Source organism: Mycteria americana, unplaced genomic scaffold (assembly GCF_035582795.1).
Source record: "Mycteria americana isolate JAX WOST 10 ecotype Jacksonville Zoo and Gardens unplaced genomic scaffold, USCA_MyAme_1.0 Scaffold_43, whole genome shotgun sequence".
Lineage (NCBI taxonomy): Eukaryota > Metazoa > Chordata > Aves > Ciconiiformes > Ciconiidae > Mycteria > Mycteria americana.
The window spans coordinates 402960-419773 of NW_027445630.1; the positions used below are offsets into that span (position 1 = coordinate 402960).

The window sequence follows — 16814 nt, forward strand, 5'->3', positions numbered from 1 at the left end:
CTTTTGTTATGACTATGGCTGGTAACCATGACTACGTTATTAAAGAGAAAAAAAAACCCAAACGAACCCAAAGTGCCTGGTTTTTGCCCCAAAAGGGGGATGGGGGGGGGTCCAGGCTCAACCTCGCTATGAGCCGCCAGAGACTCCCCCCCCTCAGTCGCTGGAGGAGTCGGAGGCGTCGCTGGGGCTCTCTTCCTCCTCCTCCTCCTCCTCCTCTTCCTCCGAGGCCTCGCTGGGGCTGAGGCGGGGGCTGCGGGGGGGGCCCCCCTCGCTGCCCCCCGCTTCCGACTCTTCCTCTTCTTCCTCCTCCTCTTCTTCCTCCTCTTCCTCGTCGTTGTCGCTGCCGAAGATCTCCTCCTGGTCGCGGGCGGCCCGGGCGGCGTCGCTGCCCCCCCGCCGGCCCCCCCTGTCCTCCTCCTCATCTTCAGCCTCATCCTCCTCCTCGCTGCGGGCCGAGCCCCCGCGCTCGCTGCTGCTCCCCGAGCCATCGGCCTCCTCCTCCTCCTCGCCGCTCGCCCCCCCTTCGCTCTCGCTGCCCTTCTCCCGCTCTTCGTCTGGAGGTGGGGGGGGAGAGATTTGGGGGGGAGGTTTGGGGGGGCCCCCACTGCTCAGCCCCCACGGGGGGGTATAGGCCCCCCCCAGACCCCGGGGAGCCCCCCCCACCCTGTACCCGATCCTGCTGCCTCCTTCTCAGCCTCCATCTCCTCCTCTTCCTCCTCCTCCGGCTCGTGGTTCTCCAGCTGCGCCCGCCGCGCTTCCTGGGGGGGTCAGAAGGGGAGGGGGGGTCAGCCGGACGCCTGGGTCCCTGCCGCACCCCGGGGGGGGCAGGGGAAGGGGGTGGCGGGGTCCCCGATACCGGCCCCCCCCCCCCCCCCCCGGGCTGTACCTGGGCCTCCAGCTCCTTCTCGTTCATGTCGCGGTGCTTCACCACCAGCACCGCGTTGGTGCCCGACTGCACCCCCGCCCGCGCCCGCCGCTTGCTCAGCCGCACCCTGGGGGGACACGTGGGAGGGGTCAGGCACCCCTGGGACCCCCCCAGATCCCTCCCAACCGCAGAGACACCCCCAAACCCCTCCTGACCCTCCCCCAGACCCCTGTAACACCCCAAACCCCTCCTGACCCCCCCTGCCCACCCAGTGTCCTGGCAGGTGGGGGGGGGTGGGGTGTCAAGCACCCCTAGGGACCCCCCAGGACCCTCCCCACACCACCAGTTCTCCTCCAGTCTGCACAGGGACCCCTAACAAGCGCCCAGGGAAGCGGAAACCCCCCCTCCCAGTGCCCCCATTACTGGGGGGGGGGCTCCCAGTGCCTCCCCAGCCCCACCTGGTCTCCAGCTCGTTGTAGTAGACGCCGTCACCCTCGCGGAAGATGAAGAAGTAATTCTCCTCGTAGCCCTTGCTGGCCTTGTTCTTCACGTTCCAGTTGTACTCCCGGGCGATCTTGTAGTCGTAGCTGCGGGGAGGGGTGTGTGTGTGTGGGGGGGGGTGGGCTGGGAAGACCCCCTCCCTCCCCCCCCCCCCCCCAAATCCCCCCGCCAAAGCAGCCCCCCAAAACCTAACAGGCTCTGCCAGGCTGTTGGTTTGTCCTCCACGAAGCTGTGGGACCTCCCCAGCCTGCTCCCCGTGGCCCCCCTCAAGCCATATGGGACCCCCTGAGCTACAGGGGACTCCCCCCAGCTGTATAAGACCCCCCCAGCTATACAGGACCCCCCCTGGATATACAGGACCCCCCCGTACACATCCTCGGGGGCATAATCCATCTCCTCCTCCTGGTCTCGCTTCCGCTTGCGCAGCGTCTCCTCCACCGGCAAGAAATAAGCCACAAACTGGTTCCCCTCCTCGTCCATCATCCCCCTGCGGGCAGGAAGGGGTTAAAGGGGGTGCGGGGGGGGGGCTGGGGAGACATCCCCCCCCCCCCCAAAATGTGGGGGTGCCCCCTCCAGCACCTGATCATGGCCTGGGACATCATCTCCAGCGCGGCCGGGCCGCTCGTGTCCTTGGGCGCCGGGTCCGAGTCAAAGATGACTTGGGCGCAGGGGTTGATCCACATCTGGGGGGGGCAAAAAAAAGGGGTGGGGGGAAAAAAGGAGGGAGGGGGGAAGGGGGAGGGGCAACACATCCCCTCAGACCTCAAAACCAGCATTCTGCCCCCAAAACCACCTGCTACCCTCCACATTCCCCCTGCAATGGGGGGGTCTGTGCCTCAGTTTCCCCTGTAGGACAGTGGCACGGGGGTGGGGGGGAATTTGGGGTGTCATCGTCCCCCTGGGGGGTCCCCAACGTGTGCCCCCCCGGCAAGGGGGTCCCCACGGCATCCCCCTTACCTTGAAGTCGGGGAAGACGGGCATGACCTCGACGGGCGTGACGCGGGGCTTGCTGTAGTGCTGCGTGATCTGGAGGGGGGGCACAGGAGGGCGTCAGGGCTGTGCGTGTGTCCCCAAAATCCCAGGGGGCCCCCAAATATCCCGGGGGGGGTCCCCAACGCCCCCCTCCTCCCCCCTTTACCGCTTTCTGGGCATCCTCAAAGGTCTTCTCGATGGCAGCGATCTGGCTGTCGCGGTCTTTGTAAATCTCTTCCTCCGTGAACTGCTGCTTCACCGAGACGCCGATCCTGGGGGGGGGAGGGACGCAGATGGAGGGGGTGAGGGGAGGGAGGGGGGAGGGGCTGTGCCCCCCCCCGGGACCCCCCCAGACTCACTTGACCTCGGGTTTCTCGTTGGAGACGCCGTAGCGGTTGAACTCGGTGGAGATGTACTCGGTCTTGCGCATCCACGGCACCACCTTGGCGTGTTGCTGCGACCTGCGCGGGGGGAGCAGAATGATGGGGGGGGGGCCCCCAACGGGTTTGGGGGTGCCGTGCCCCCCCCCCAGCCCGGTTTGGGGGCTCCCCCCCGCCCCGGGGATGCCGCTACCTCTTGGAGCTGGTGGGCGCCTGGATCTCCTCCTCCAGCAGCTTCTCATCCGCTGGGTCCAGGAGCACTGGGGGGGGGCGGGGAGGAGAAATTTGGCTTCCCCCCCCCCCATGTTGCCCCCCCCCCCCCAATTTTGGGGTCCCCCCCCAGTGTTGGTGTCTCCTCCCAATCCTGGGGTCCCCCCAATCCCCCCCCAACACCTACTGGCAGCTCAGCCCCTTGGGGGGCTCCCAGGGTGTCCCTCAGCCCCGGGGGTGCATGTGCACCCCCCTCCCCATGTTTACCCCCCTCCCCCAAATCTGGGGGTGCCCCCCTCCTAAATTCGGGGTCCCGCCGGCCCCCCACCGCTGGGGTCGATGCGGTAGGTGTCGGGGTTGATGAGGTCGATGGTGACGCCCAGGTCGGGCTCCGTCAGCAGGTCGTGCTTGTGCTGCTTCTCCAGTGACGTCGCCTTGTACTGCACGAACCTGGGGGGGGGGGGGGGGGCACGTCCAGGCACCCCAAAACACCCCCCAAAAAAACCCAAACCTCTCCACCCCCCCCCAAAAAACCCCAACCCCCCCAAACACCCCCCCAAAATACCCAACCCCCCAAAACACCCCCCCAAAAAAACCCAACCCCCCCCCAAAAACCCAACCCCCCAAAACACCCCCCAAAAAAACCTCCAACCCCCCCAAACACCCCCCAAACCCCAACTCCCCCAAACACCCAACCCCCCCAACGCCAAAATACCCCAAAATGACCCCCCAAAACCCCACCCCCTCCTAGAACACCCCCAAAACCACTCCAGCCCCCCCCCAACACCCCCAGAAAGCACCCCCGGCCCCCCCAAACCAGGGGGGTTCGAAACTCCCCAGCCCCCCTCCCCAGCACTGACTGAACCCCCAAAACACCCCCCCGCCCCCCCCCACTGCAGGGCACCCCCAAACCTCCCCCCGCGCCCCGCACCGGTTCTGGTCGAAGGGGTAGGTGATGAACTTGGGGTCGAAGGGGATGTCGGGGAGGCTGTTGCAGTACTTGACCCGGCAGACCACGCCCGACCTGGGGGTCAGGGCGCGTCAGGGGGACCCCAAAGCGCGGGGGGGGGGCGGCGGGGGGGCCCCCCCAGGGACGCCCGGGGCCCCCGCCCCCACTCACCTCTCGGGCAGCGTCCGGTGGGAGCTGGGCCTGCGGGGGGAGGGGGGAGCGGGGGGAGCCCCGGCCCCCGGGTGCGCGATGACGTCACGAGGGGACCCCGGCACCCGGGGCCAGCCCCCCCTTGCACTATGATGTCACGAGGCGACCCAGGCAGGCGGGCCCCCGCCCCTCCCCACGTACGCTATGATGTCACGAGGGGACCCCGACATCCAGAACCACCCTCTGTCTGCGCTATGACGTCAGGAAGGGACCCAGGTTTACGCCCCCCCCTCCCCCCCCCTCGTGTGTGACATCAAGAGGGGACCCAGGTGTGCGGGACCCCCCCGTCCCTTCCGTGCGCTGTGACGTCAGAATGGCACCGGGAGGTCTAAGCGCCCCATGTGCGCTATGACGTCAGAATGGCACCCGAGGGCCTGAGACCCCTAAGCCCCCCATGTGTGCTATGACGTCAGGACGGCACCCAGGTTTCCGCGCCCCCCCACCCCCCAGTGCGTGTGACATCACGAGGGGACCCGGACGGTCCGGTTCCCCCCCCGACCCGTGGGCCCGCCCCCACCCCGTGACGCCACGGCGCCCGCCATGACGTCAGGCCCGTGACGCCGCCGTACCTGTGGCCCGGCTCCTCCCGCTGCGCCTGCGTCTGGATGGTGGGAGCCATGGCGGGGCCGGGGCCGGGCCCTGCGCAGGCACCGCGGGGGGCAGCTACTTCCGGGCGGCGCCAGGACCCCTCCCGAGCCTTACGTCACTTCCCGGCGCGCGGGGCCGGCCGGGAGCGGAAGCCAGGCGCGCGCCGGGAAGATGGCGGCGCCCCCGCAGCCGCCGCCGACGGGGCCGGGCCCGGGCCCGGGCCCGCCCGCCGCCCCCGCGCCGCCGCCGCCGCCGCTTCCCGCCGCCCCCGGGCCGGGAGCGGGGCCGGGGCAGGCTGCGGGGCCGGGGCAGCCCTCGGGACCGCCGCTGCCGGCGCAGGTGGCGGCTGCGCAGGCGCAGGACTTCGACCCGGTGCAGCGGTTCCGCCTCCTCATCCCCCAGCTGAAGGAGAGCCTGCAGGTGGGCGGGGCCCGCCGCCGGCGATGGGCGGGGCCTGCCGCCGAGGGAAGGCGGGGCCTGCCGCCGCGGGCGGTCTGCCGCCGGCATGGGGCGGGGCCTGGCGCCTATGGCGGTCTACCACAGTGATGGGGCGGGGCCTGCCGCCGGCAGTGGGCGGAGCGTGTCGCGGAGGGGAGGCGAGACCTGCCACTGCGTTCTGCTGCCGGCACGGGGCGGGGCTTGCCGCCGCGAGGGGGCGGGGCCTACCGCCGCGGAGGTTCTGCCGCCGCGAGGGGGCGGGATCTGCTGCTGTGGGGCGTGGTCTTGGGAAGGGGCGGGGCCGCCCCCCCCGCGGGTCGGGGGGGTCCCTGTGCAGGTAATGGGGGTTCGGGGGGGGGGTCCCTGTCCCCGTGTCCTTGTTTGGGGGGTCCCAGAGGGTCCCTGTGCTGGTAATGGGGGCCCGGGGGGTGTCCCTGCTCCAGTGAAGGGTGCGGTGGGGGGGTCGTGTTCTGGGGGTGTCCCCGTCCCCCAGTAAATGAGTCGCCACTGCCGGGTGACACGCGTGGGGCCGTGGTGGGAACTGGGGGGGCTGCATGTTCCCCCCCGGGGGTGGCTGTGTCCCCCGTGACCCCCTCCCCCCCCCCCCCGCAGACCCTGATGAAAGTGGCGGCGCAGAACCTGGTGCAGAACTCCAGCATTGACAATGGGCAGTGAGTGACCATCCCCCAGTGCCATCCCAGTACCCCCCAGTACCCCCCCCACCATCCCAGTGCCCCCCAATCCTCCCCCCCTACCTCCCACTCCCCCCCTGCAGCCCTCCAGTCCCTTCCCAGTGTTCCCAGTCCGCTCCCCGCCTCCCCCGTCCCCCCCACGGGGGGCAGCGGCGGCAGTGACGGTGGCCCCCCCGCAGGAAGAGCGCCGATGGGGCCCTGCAGCGCTTCGACAAGAGCCTGGAGGAGTTTTACGCCCTCTGCGACCAGCTGGAGCTCTGCCTTGTGAGTGACCCCCCCCGTGACACCCCCACTGCGCTCCCCACACCCCCAGTGCCTCGGTGCCCCCCCAAACCCCCATCCCCTTAGCACCATCACACCCCCAGCGCCATCCTCGTCCCCCCGTCCCATCCCCGCCCCCCCAGTCTTGTCCCCTCTGCTGCCTCCCCCCCCCAAGTGACCCCCCCACCGTTTCCCCCCCCCAGCGCCTGGCCCACGAGTGCCTCTCGCAGAGCTTCGACAGCGCCAAGCACGCCCCCGCCCTGGTGCCGGCGGCCCCCAAAGGTGAGGGGGGGGCGGGCGAGACCCTCCCCTACACCCAATACCTGCCCCTCATCAAGGCCCAGATCGCCGGTGCCAAGGACATCCACAACGCCCTGCTGGAAGGGGCCAACAAGATCACCGGCAAGCTGCCCCCCCCGGGGGGGCCCTGAGTGTTTGGGGGGACCCAGGGGGGTCACGGACCCCCCCCAAACTTTCCATGGGGGTCTGAGGGCAGATATAGGACTTTTGGGGGGGGTGGGGGGGGTCCTGCTGCCCGGCATGGGTGTCTGAGCGTGGATATGAGAGTCCGGTGCTGGCTTTTGGGGTGCTGACCCCCGCGGGGGTCCCTGAGTGTTTGGGGGGGCCCCAGGGGGGTCATGGACCCCCTCCCCCAAACTTCCTGTGGGGCTCTGAGGGTGGATATAGCAGTTTTTGGGGGGGTCCTGGTGCCTGGTGTGGGTGTCTGAGCGTGGATATGGGAGTCCCGGTGCTGGGTTTTGGGGTGCTGACCCCCCCGGGGGGGGCACTAATGGGGGGGGGTGCGGTTTTGGTAAATAAACTGTTTTTCTCTGATGTCGGCTCCTCTGCGCCCACGGCAGAACCACGGGGGGGGCCGGACCCGGGCGGGGGGGGACCCTGCCGCCTCCCACGCAGGACCCAAGCGTCCGGGGTGGGGGTGGGGGGGCGCTTGCCGTGGGAAGAGGCGTGGGGTGACGCGAGCTGCCCGCTCAGCGCTACCCCGTGACGGCGTAGTGACGTCACGGCCCGGCCGGATGGCGTCACTCCCCCGCCGCGCGCCCAACCGTTTTCGCGCCGCCTCTTTTGTCTCCTCCGCGCCGCCGTCGCGCCCCCCCCCCCCGTCAGGGCATGTGACTGCGGCCGGCACGGCCCACCCCCCTCACGTGACTCTGGGGCGGCTCTCGCGAGAGGCAGCGGCGGGACCTGGACCGGGACCGGGAGTGGGGCCGGGCCGAGCCGGGACCGGGCCGGGATAGGATAGGCCAGGCCAGGCCAGGCCGAGAGCGGGGCCGGGCCGAGCCGAGGCGGGAGCGCGGCCGACAGCGGAGCGGGGCCGGGGCCTGGAGAGAGGCCGGGCCGAGGCCTAGGGCGGAGCGGAGCCGCCGTCCCCTCCGGGGGTAAGGTGGCGGAGGCGGGGACCCCCCTAGGGGATGGGGCCCCCTCGGAGCCACCCGTGACACCCCCCCGGGGCCAGATCTGGGATTTGGGCCCCTGCTGAGGGGCGGGTCCCGGTAGGGGACCGGTAGGGCCGTTCCCGGCGTGGGGCTGTCCCGGGGGTTCCTACCGGTCTGTTTGCCCTTCCTGCCCCGGGACAGCCCGGTATCGCCGCCCTGCGTCCCCACGGAACACCCCCAACCCCCCCATTGCCCCCCCAGATCCCCCGGGGACACCCCTGTCTCTCCCCACCCATCCAGACCCTCGCCACGTCCTCCCAGGACACCCCCATCTCCCCCTGCTCTCCACCCCCCCCCCCGGGACACCCCCAGACCCCCCCGACTGCCTCTCGGGACACCCCCATGTCTCCCTGCCTGTCCCCCCGGCTCCCCCCAGGACACCCCCATGTCCCCCCATCCCCTAGGACACCCCCAGACCCCCCTGCCTGCCCCCCCAGGTCCTCCCGGGACACCCCCACTTCCCCCAGACCCCATTGCCCGTCCCCCCAGGACACCCCCCTCTCCCCACCCAGACCCCCCAGCGCCGCCATGTCGGACAGCGACGACAGCAACTTCTCGGAGGACGAGAGCGAGCGCAGCAGCGAGGCCGAGGAGGCCGAGGAGAACGAGGTGAGGCTGAAGGCTGCAGCGGGGGGCGGCAGGGGGCACGTGCGGGTGCCCTCCCTCACCCCCCCCAAACTCGTGCAGGCCGAGGAGGAGCGTGCCAGCCCAGCCGGCAGCGAGAAGGAGGAGGCCGAGGAGGAGGAAGAGGAAGAGGAGGAGGAGTACGACGAGGAGGAAGAGGAGGAAGATGACGACCGACCGGCCAAAAAGCCACGCCATGGCGGCTTCATCCTGGACGAGGCCGGTGAGCTGGGGGGGCTGTGGGGGCAATGAGGGGGTCGCTGCTGCCCCCCGGCCCCGCTCACCTCCCTGACCCCCCCCAGATGTGGATGACGAGTACGAAGACGAGGACCAGTGGGAGGACGGGGCGGAGGACATCCTGGAGAAAGGTGAGGAGTGTCCCCACGCCGCTTTGGGGGCCCCCCCTGGGGCTTTGGGGGCCCCCCCTCGGCGTTTGGGGCCCTGCCGGGTCCCTTCCCTGCCCTGGAGGCCCGAGGAAGAGGATGGAAGTGCAGCTCTTTGGGGGCCAACCCAAAGAGCCCCCCCCCCCCCAGCCTCTTTTTTCCCCCAAAACCCATCCCTGGGGGGGGGGAGGGCCGGCACCTCTCCCCCCACCTCCCACTGTCCGTCCATCTCTCCCTCCCCGTGTCTGTCCGCTCAGCACATCTCATCCGCGCTCGCCTGGGGTTTTTCTTTTGCTTTCCCCCCCTCTTTCCCCCCCCTTTTTCCCCCCGTGCCACCGTCTGAATTTTGATTCCTTCCCCTTTGTTCCCCCCTCACCCGCGGGTGGTTTTGCCGCTATTATTTGCTCCATCCTTCACCGCCACTCCTTCCTCCCGAGCAGAAGAGATCGAAGGTAAGCCCAAATCACCCCGCCGCCCCCCCCCCCCATTTCCCCTCGGGGTCCCCCCCCACCCCCCGGGGCCAAACAAGCCCAGCCCACCCCCCCGCTCCATCCCCACCTTCCTCTTCCTCACAGCTTCCAACATCGATAACGTGGTGCTGGATGAGGATCGCTCCGGCGCTCGGCGGCTGCAGAACCTCTGGAGGTGACGGCGGCTCTGTCCGTGTGTCCGTCGGTCTGTCGGGGTGGCGGGGGCCGTGCTGACGCCTCCCCGTCTCCTCTTCTCTCCCCAGGGACCAGCGCGAGGAGGAGCTGGGCGAGTATTACATGAAGAAATACGCCAAGTCCTCGGTGGGAGAGACGTGAGTCCCTGTCCCCATCCCCGGCGCAACGAGGAGCGTCCCCCCTCTCCTCACCACCTTTCCTTTTCGTTATTTTTTTAATAATTTTTCCCTTTTTTCAGTGTTTACGGTGGCTCCGATGAGCTCTCGGACGACATCACGCAGCAGCAGCTGCTGCCGGGAGTCAAGTGAGTCTCATGGCGGGGCAGGGGGAAAAACTCGTGTGGTTTTGGGAGGAAGAAGGAGCAAATCGGGACGAGCCACCCTGTAACGGTGTTTCCCTCTCTGCCCCCGTACAGGGACCCCAATCTCTGGACCGTGAAGTGCAAGGTGGGTGCTGGGGTGGGGGGCACGGGGAGGGCTCAGTGCGGTGAGGGGGGCCGCATCGCCACCCCTAAAACGTCCTTTTTGTCCCCAGATCGGCGAGGAGCGCGCCACGGCCATTGCCCTGATGCGGAAATTCATCGCTTACCAGTTCACCGACACAGTGAGGCCGTGGGGGAGCCGGGCTGCGGCCGGAGAGGGGGGTCACAGCGCCGCGGTGTCCCCAGCGTGTCCCCAACGCATTTTCTTGTCCTCCAGCCCCTGCAGATCAAGTCGGTGGTGGCCCCCGAGCACGTCAAGGGTTACATCTACGTGGAGGCCTACAAGCAGACGCACGTCAAGCAGGCGATCGAGGGGGTGGGCAACCTGCGCATGGGCTACTGGAACCAGCAGATGGTCCCCATCAAGGAGATGACCGACGTTCTCAAGGTGGTGAAGGAGGTCACCAACCTCAAGCCCAAATCCTGGGTGCGCCTCAAGAGGGGGATCTACAAGGACGACATCGCCCAGGTGAGGAGGGGACGGGGACGGGGACACCGTGGAGGGGGACACACCCGGCTCACCCTGCGTTTGTGCCCCCCAGGTGGATTACGTGGAGCCCAGCCAGAACCAGATTTCACTCAAGATGATACCCCGCATTGACTTTGACCGGATCAAAGCCCGCATGAGCCTGGTAAGCGGATCCACGCCGTGTCGGTGCCGGCACTGCCGCCACGCTGCTGCCCTTCGCTCACCCCTCGCTGCCCCTCGCCCCGCAGAAAGACTGGTTTGCCAAGAGGAAGAAATTCAAGCGACCCCCACAGCGGCTTTTCGACGCCGAGAAGATCCGGTAGGTGACCGTCACCGCGCCAGGGGACGTCAGACACGGCCCCAGAAGACCCCCCGGGGGAGCTGCCCTCACCGAGGGAGGGTTTTTGTCCCTGGGGAGGTCTCTTGCCCAGGGGTTTTCGTCCCTGAGGGGGTGATTTGGGGTTTGTCCCAGGTCCTTGGGAGGCGATGTGGCATCCGACGGGGACTTTCTCATCTTCGAAGGCAACCGCTACAGCCGCAAGGGATTCCTCTTCAAGAGCTTCGCCATGTCGGCCGTGGTGAGCGCTGCCACCCCACCGCACCGGGGTTTGAACCCAAAACTCCCCGTTTTTTCCCCAAAACCACTTCCTTTCTAACGCCGAGGGTTGTTGGGAGGCTGGTCGTTCCTCGGTGGGGACAGTACCACCAACCCGGGTGGTAACAGAGCGTTTTGGCCACTGGCTCCGCTCTTGGCAGATAACGGAGGGCGTGAAGCCCACCCTGTCGGAGCTGGAGAAGTTCGAGGACCAGCCCGAAGGCATCGACCTGGAGGTGGTGACGGAGAGCACGGGTAAGCAGGTGCCGCCGTCGTCCCCCCGTCGTCCACCCTGCAGCGCCAGCCCCTCACCATCCCCGCCATCCCAGGGAAGGAACGAGAGCACAACTTCCAGCCTGGCGACAACGTGGAGGTGTGCGAGGGCGAGCTGATCAACCTGCAGGGCAAAATCCTCAGCGTCGACGGCAACAAGATCACCATCATGCCCAAACATGAGGATTTGAAGGTCAGGGAGTCCCCAGGGAGCGACGCCGGGTGCCTCCCGGGGCCGCTGCGGCCACCCCGGACCCCGCCAGCTCCTTCTCCCCACGCCCACGGCTTTCTCTTCCCCTCCCGCCCCAGGACATGCTGGAGTTCCCGGCTCAGGAGCTGCGGAAGTATTTCAAGATGGGTGACCACGTCAAGGTGATCGCGGGGCGTTTCGAGGGCGACACGGGGCTGATCGTGAGGGTGGAGGAAAACTTCGTCATCCTCTTCTCCGACCTCACCATGCACGAGGTATTTGGGGGGTGAAAAGTCCCGCTCGGCACCGCGGCCCGCCCCAAAATGGGCTGGTTTTGGGGGGAAAAAGGAGAAACGGCTGCGTCTCACGCTCCTCGCCACCAGCTCAAGGTTCTGCCGCGGGACCTGCAGCTCTGCTCGGAGACCGCGTCTGGCGTGGATGTGGGGGGGCAGCACGAGTGGGGCGAGCTGGTGCAGCTGGACCCCCAAACCGTGGGCGTCATCGTCCGTCTGGAGCGGGAGACCTTCCAGGTGAGTCCCAGCTCCCCGGGGATGCCCGCAGGAGCCGTGTCCCCTGCCCGGGGCGGGGTTCCACGCTCATCCCCATGCCAGAGCCATGTCCCCTGCCCTGGGGGGGGTTCCGTGCTTGGCCCCATGCTGGAGCCATGTTCCCTGCCCCAGCAGGGTCCCTGATTTTGGCCACCCCCCCTCACAGCCTCTCGCCATCTCCGCAGGTGCTGAACATGTACGGGAAGGTGGTGACGGTGCGGCACCAAGCCGTCACCAGGAAGAAGGACAATCGCTTCGCTGTCGCCCTCGACTCGGAGCAGAACAACATCCACGTCAAGGACATCGTCAAAGTCATAGACGGGCCTCACTCGGTAGGGGCTTACGGGGTTTGGGGGGGGTCCTGGGGGTGTGATGGGCCCCTCCTGGTGCTTTGGGGGCCCCTCCTGGTGCTTTGGGGGCCCTCAGAGGTGCTCTGGGTCCTTGCTGGTGCTGCTCTGGGTCTGTCCCTCCTTCAGGGACCATCCCTGGGGTGAACTGGGTCCCTCCTGGCAACGTGGGGGGGTCCGTGGTGTATTGGGGGTCCCTCCCCGCACCCCCCTGAATCCCTCTTGGCATTGAGGGGATACCAGGTTCTCCCTGCATCTCTCCCAGCACCGAGGGGACACCGGATCCCTCCCAGCACCCTCTGGGTCCTTCCTGTTGCTGAGGGGAGGATCTGGTCACCTCTCGGGGGTTGCCCCTCCCTTTCTACTGGGGCTTAACCCCCCCTTTTACCGGGGCAGGGCCGCGAGGGGGAGATCCGGCATCTCTTCCGGGGCTTCGCCTTCCTGCACTGCAAGAAGCTGGTGGAGAACGGCGGCATGTTCGTCTGCAAGACCCGGCACCTCGTCCTGGCGGGCGGCTCCAAGGTGGGGACACGCTGGGGACACCCCTGGGGACTGCTGGGGGGGGCTACAGCCCCCCGGTTTTGCTGCTGGCCCCCCCCTTCAGGTGCTGTTTTCTCTCCTCACAGCCACGGGATGTCACCAACTTCACCGTGGGTGGCTTCGCCCCCATGAGTCCCCGTATCAGCAGCCCGATGCACCCCAGTGGGGCTGGTGAGTGTTGGGTGTCCCCGAGGCCGGGGGGGTGTCCCCACGGACCCCCCCGAGCCCCGTCTCGGTCCCACAGGCCAACGTGGCGGTTTCGGCGGCGGCGGCATGAGCCGTGGCCGCGGGCGGCGGGATAACGACCTCATCGGGCAGACGGTGCGCATCTCCCAAGGACCCTACAAAGGTGGGTGCCTTCTGGCGGGGTGCTGGGTGCCCATTTGCCCCCGCCCCCCAAACGGGAGGGGGCCTGAGGGATGCCCGGACACCCACCCTGAGCCGCATCCCACCCCACAGGCTACATCGGGGTGGTGAAGGATGCGACGGAGTCGACGGCCCGCGTGGAGCTGCACTCCACCTGCCAGACCATCTCGGTGGACCGCCAGCGCCTGACCACCGTGTGAGTGGGGGGACGGGCACACTGGGGCCAGGGTGGCCCTCGGAGACCCCCCAACGGGTCAGGGTGGCCCTCAGCATTGGTGACACTTGGGCCAGAACCTCCCTGGGGTGGATGACACCTGTGGACATGAGTGGGGCTCTTTTAGGGGGTCCCCGTCCCCCACCGGCACCATGTCCCTGATACCCGCGTGTCCCCTGACACCCGCGTGTCCCCACAGGGGCTCACGGCGCCCAGGCGGGATGACGTCGGCCTACGGGCGCACCCCCATGTACGGCTCCCAGACCCCCATGTACGGCTCCGGCTCCCGCACCCCCATGTACGGCTCGCAGACCCCCCTGCACGACGGTGAGTGGCACGGGAGGACAACGGGGGATGGAGGGGACAAGGGATGAGGGGGACCCTGGGGACACAGAGGGGACCCTGGGGTGGCCGGGTGGGTGGACCAGGATGAGATGGGACCTTGGGGGCCACAGGGGGATGGAGGGAACAGGGGTGAGGTGGACCCTGGGGTGGCCTGGGGGGATGCACCAGGATGAAGTGGGGCCTTGGGGGACATGGAGGGGACTGGGGGGACACGGGGATGGAGGGGGCAGGGATTGGGGGGACTCTGGGGACACAGAGGGGACTCGGGGCTGGCTTGGGGGGGGATGGATCAGGATGAGATGGGACCCTGGGGGACCCCGATGTGATCTGGAGGTGACGGGGCTGAAGTGTGCCCGGGACAGGGAGAAGGGGGTCTCGGGGGGGGCACGGGGTGGGACTGATGGAGCCGCTGCGGGACCCTCGCAGGCAGCCGCACGCCGCACTACGGCTCGCAGACGCCGCTGCATGACGGCAGCCGCACGCCCGCCCAGAGCGGCGCCTGGGACCCCAACAACCCCAACACGCCGTCCAGGTGGGTAGGGGGGGGTCCCTCCCACCGGGACAGCCCCATTTTGGGGTCTCCGGCCACCAGGATGGCCCCGCTGTGACGATAACGCTCATCTGTCCCCCGTAGGGCCGACGAGGACTTCGAGTACGGCTTCGATGACGAGCCCACGCCCTCGCCGCAGGGCTACGGGGGCACCCCCAATCCGCAGACCCCTGGCTACCCTGACCCCTCATCCCCCCAGGTCAACCAGCCATACAACCCCCAGACCCCCGGCACGCCGGCCATGTGAGTACTCCCTCTGCCCCACGGCAGGCCCTAGGGGTCCCCGAACCACGGCCCTGGGGGGTAACTGTGCTCCTGGGGGACCCCAAACCACGGCCCTGGGGGGTAACTGTGCTCCTGGGGGACCCCAAACTACAGCCCTGGGGGGGGGAACTGCTCCTGGGAGACCCTAAGCCGTGGTTCTGGAGGGGAACTATGGCACCATGGCCCCTGAATCAGGGTCCTGGGGTGAAACCACAGCCCCAGGGGACCCCAAACCACAACCCACGGGGAGAAACTGCTCCTGGGGGACCCCGAAACACAGACCTGGGGGGAGCCATGGTCCTGGCACCTCTGAATTGGGGTCCTGGGGTGAAACTGCAGCCCCAGAGGACCCTGAACTACACCCCTGGGGGGGAACTGTGCTCCTGGGGGACCCCGAACCCAAATCCTCAAACCCCCTCCCTCTGCCACCTCTCCTCTCCCCGCCAGGTACAACACGGACCAGTTCTCGCCCTACGCCGTCCCCTCGCCGCAGGGCTCCTACCAGCCCAGCCCCAGCCCCCAAAGCTACCACCAAGTGGCCCCCAGCCCCGTGGGCTACCAGAACACCCACTCACCGGCCAGCTACCACCCCACGCCATCACCCATGGCCTACCAGGTACCCCCAGACCCCCTAAACCCCCTCATAGCCCCCCTATACCCTCTCGTAGTCCCCATAGCCCCCCTATACCCCTCTAAATCCTCTCGTAGTCCCCATATAACCACCTACACGATACCATAGCCCCCCTACATGACCCTATAGCCCCCCTACACCCCTCCAAACCCCCTCATAGCCCCCCTATACCCCCTTAAACCCTCTCATAGTCCCCATATAACCCCCTACATGACCCCATAGACCCCCTACACCCTCTAAGCTCCTTCATAGCCCCCCTAAACCACCTCATAGCCCCCCTACACCCCTCTAAACTCCTTCATAGCCCCCCTACACCCCTCTCAACCCCCTCATAGCTCTCCTATACCCCCCTAAACCCTCTCATAGTCCCCATATAACCCCCTACACGACCCCATAGCCCCCCTACCCCCCTCTAAACTCCTTCATAGTCCCCCTACACTCCCCTAAACCCCCTCATAGCCCCCCTACCCCTCACAATGCTGCCTCCTCTCTCTCCCCCCAGGCCAGCCCTAGCCCCAGCCCAGTGGGCTACAGCCCCATGACCCCTGGGGCCCCCTCCCCAGGGGGGTACAACCCCCACACCCCCGGATCGGGGATTGAGCAGAGCTCCAGCGACTGGGTGACCACCGACATCCAGGTGAAGGTCCGTGACACCTACCTGGACAGTCAGGCGGTGGGACAGACCGGCGTCATCCGTAGCGTCACGGTGAGACCCGGGGGGGGTCAGGGGGCGGTTTTGGGGGTTGGGACACACAGGGTGATGCTGACCCCCCCCACTGTGGCTCTGTAGGGCGGGATGTGCTCCGTCTACCTGAAGGACAGCGAGAAGGTGGTGAGCATCTCCAGCGAGCACCTCGAGCCTGTCACCCCCACCAAGAGCAACAAGGTAGGGGCCCCCCAGCACTCCCCCACAGCCCCCCACCACCCCACGGTCCCCTGTGGACCTTCTACATCCCCTCAAGTGCTACACTGGGACCCCCCAAGCCCCTCTGGGACCCCCCAAGGCCCCCTTTCCCCCCCTCACGGCCCTAATGCCCCCGTCCCCGCAGGTAAAGGTGATCCTGGGGGAGGACCGCGAAGCCACCGGGATCCTGCTCAGCATCGACGGGGAGGACGGGATCGTCCGCATGGATTTGGAGGAGCAGCTCAAGATCCTCAACCTCCGCTTCCTCGGCAAACTGCTGGAGGCCTGAGGGCCCCCCCCCTCCGCTGCCCCCCATTTTCTTTGTGTCCCACCATTTCCCCCCCCCCCCCCTTTTTTTCCCCCCTTCTCTGTGCTGCTGGTTGTAGCGAGGTTTAGGTGTGGAATAAACGCCTGTGGGTGCGGCATCCCCTCCCTCCTCTGTGCTGCCCTCCGGGGGGGCGGCTATGGGGCTGGGGGGGTGGAACTGATTCCCCCCACCGCCCCATAGAGCCGGCGGGGGGGGGGCGCGGGGGTGTTGAACCGGGGCCCCAGCACTCCATGGAGCTGGGGAAGGGGGTGTTCAACCGGCCCCCCCATGGGGCTGGGAGGGGGCTGAAGCGGGGCCCGGGGTGGGGGTTGAAGCGGGGCCGGGGGGGCTGAACCGGGCCCCCCCCGCCCCGTGGAGGCGGGGGGGTGGGGGGGGTGGAGGGGTCTCGGCACCGGCCGCCCACGTGTTCTGTGCCCTGCCTCCCCTGCCGCCTCCTCCCCTCATTGGCTCTCCCGACGCCGGCCCCGCCTCCCCAGCGCCGCCATTGGCCAGCAGCCGCACCGCCATTGGTTATCGGCCCTCACGCCCCGCCCCTCGCGTCTTGCCTCCTCCTCTGGCTCTCTCCCCGCCGACTCTC

General features: G+C 68.2%; 3 protein-coding genes across 4 annotated transcripts; 2 read left to right on the forward strand and 1 right to left on the reverse strand.

Annotated features, from left to right (window-relative positions):
* Nucleotides 1–8: 8 nt before the first annotated feature.
* PAF1 (PAF1 component of Paf1/RNA polymerase II complex) lies at nucleotides 9–4760 on the reverse strand. Its single transcript, XM_075490046.1, has 14 exons — nucleotides 4657–4760; nucleotides 4049–4078; nucleotides 3860–3952; nucleotides 3257–3378; nucleotides 2912–2978; nucleotides 2698–2799; nucleotides 2505–2610; nucleotides 2324–2392; nucleotides 1946–2049; nucleotides 1737–1853; nucleotides 1324–1452; nucleotides 887–992; nucleotides 671–758; nucleotides 9–554 (listed from the first exon to the last, which is right to left on the reverse strand). Exons 1-14 carry the CDS (start codon nucleotides 4704–4706, stop codon nucleotides 154–156), a joined length of 1584 nt encoding a protein of 527 aa, XP_075346161.1. The 5' UTR covers nucleotides 4707–4760; the 3' UTR covers nucleotides 9–153.
* An 86-nt stretch (nucleotides 4761–4846) lies between these two features.
* MED29 (mediator complex subunit 29) lies at nucleotides 4847–6592 on the forward strand. Its single transcript, XM_075490064.1, has 4 exons — nucleotides 4847–5095; nucleotides 5726–5784; nucleotides 5985–6069; nucleotides 6270–6592. Exons 1-4 carry the CDS (start codon nucleotides 4847–4849, stop codon nucleotides 6495–6497), a joined length of 621 nt encoding a protein of 206 aa, XP_075346179.1. The 3' UTR covers nucleotides 6498–6592.
* An 808-nt stretch (nucleotides 6593–7400) lies between these two features.
* SUPT5H (SPT5 homolog, DSIF elongation factor subunit) lies at nucleotides 7401–16334 on the forward strand. 2 transcript variants are annotated; one of them, XM_075490032.1, is made up of 30 exons: nucleotides 7401–7463; nucleotides 8033–8129; nucleotides 8208–8367; nucleotides 8447–8512; nucleotides 8968–8979; nucleotides 9103–9172; nucleotides 9261–9329; nucleotides 9431–9496; nucleotides 9608–9638; nucleotides 9727–9795; nucleotides 9891–10142; nucleotides 10216–10305; nucleotides 10391–10461; nucleotides 10615–10720; nucleotides 10899–10992; nucleotides 11067–11203; nucleotides 11320–11475; nucleotides 11584–11730; nucleotides 11934–12080; nucleotides 12492–12617; nucleotides 12722–12806; nucleotides 12880–12984; nucleotides 13095–13197; nucleotides 13415–13542; nucleotides 13987–14092; nucleotides 14195–14353; nucleotides 14822–14990; nucleotides 15508–15711; nucleotides 15796–15891; nucleotides 16055–16334. In XM_075490032.1, exons 2-30 carry the CDS (start codon nucleotides 8049–8051, stop codon nucleotides 16196–16198), a joined length of 3249 nt encoding a protein of 1082 aa, XP_075346147.1. In that variant the 5' UTR covers nucleotides 7401–7463; nucleotides 8033–8048; the 3' UTR covers nucleotides 16199–16334. The 2 variants fall into 2 exon arrangements, with proteins under 2 accessions (XP_075346147.1, XP_075346148.1); XM_075490033.1 differs by lacking the exon at nucleotides 8968–8979.
* Nucleotides 16335–16814: the final 480 nt, after the last annotated feature.

Excerpts from the sequence above, each read along its gene's own strand:
- PAF1 (XM_075490046.1), bottom strand. The coding sequence starts at position 4,706 with ATGGCTCCCACCATCCAGACGCAGGCGCAGCGGGAGGAGCCGGGCCAC. Across the intron at positions 4,079-4,656 it reads CGGGAGGAGCCGGGCCACAG|GCCCAGCTCCCACCGGACGC; the intron begins GTACGGCGGCGT and ends CTCCCCCCGCAG. Across the intron at positions 1,854-1,945 it reads ATGTCCCAGGCCATGATCAG|GGGGATGATGGACGAGGAGG; the intron begins GTGCTGGAGGGG and ends TCCTGCCCGCAG.
- MED29 (XM_075490064.1), top strand. The coding sequence starts at position 4,847 with ATGGCGGCGCCCCCGCAGCCGCCGCCGACGGGGCCGGGCCCGGGCCCG. Across the intron at positions 5,785-5,984 it reads TCCAGCATTGACAATGGGCA|GAAGAGCGCCGATGGGGCCC; the intron begins GTGAGTGACCAT and ends GCCCCCCCGCAG. Across the intron at positions 6,070-6,269 it reads ACCAGCTGGAGCTCTGCCTT|CGCCTGGCCCACGAGTGCCT; the intron begins GTGAGTGACCCC and ends TCCCCCCCCCAG.
- SUPT5H (XM_075490032.1), top strand. The coding sequence starts at position 8,049 with ATGTCGGACAGCGACGACAGCAACTTCTCGGAGGACGAGAGCGAGCGC. Across the intron at positions 10,721-10,898 it reads GCTTCGCCATGTCGGCCGTG|ATAACGGAGGGCGTGAAGCC; the intron begins GTGAGCGCTGCC and ends CGCTCTTGGCAG. Across the intron at positions 12,985-13,094 it reads CTCCCAAGGACCCTACAAAG|GCTACATCGGGGTGGTGAAG; the intron begins GTGGGTGCCTTC and ends CCCACCCCACAG.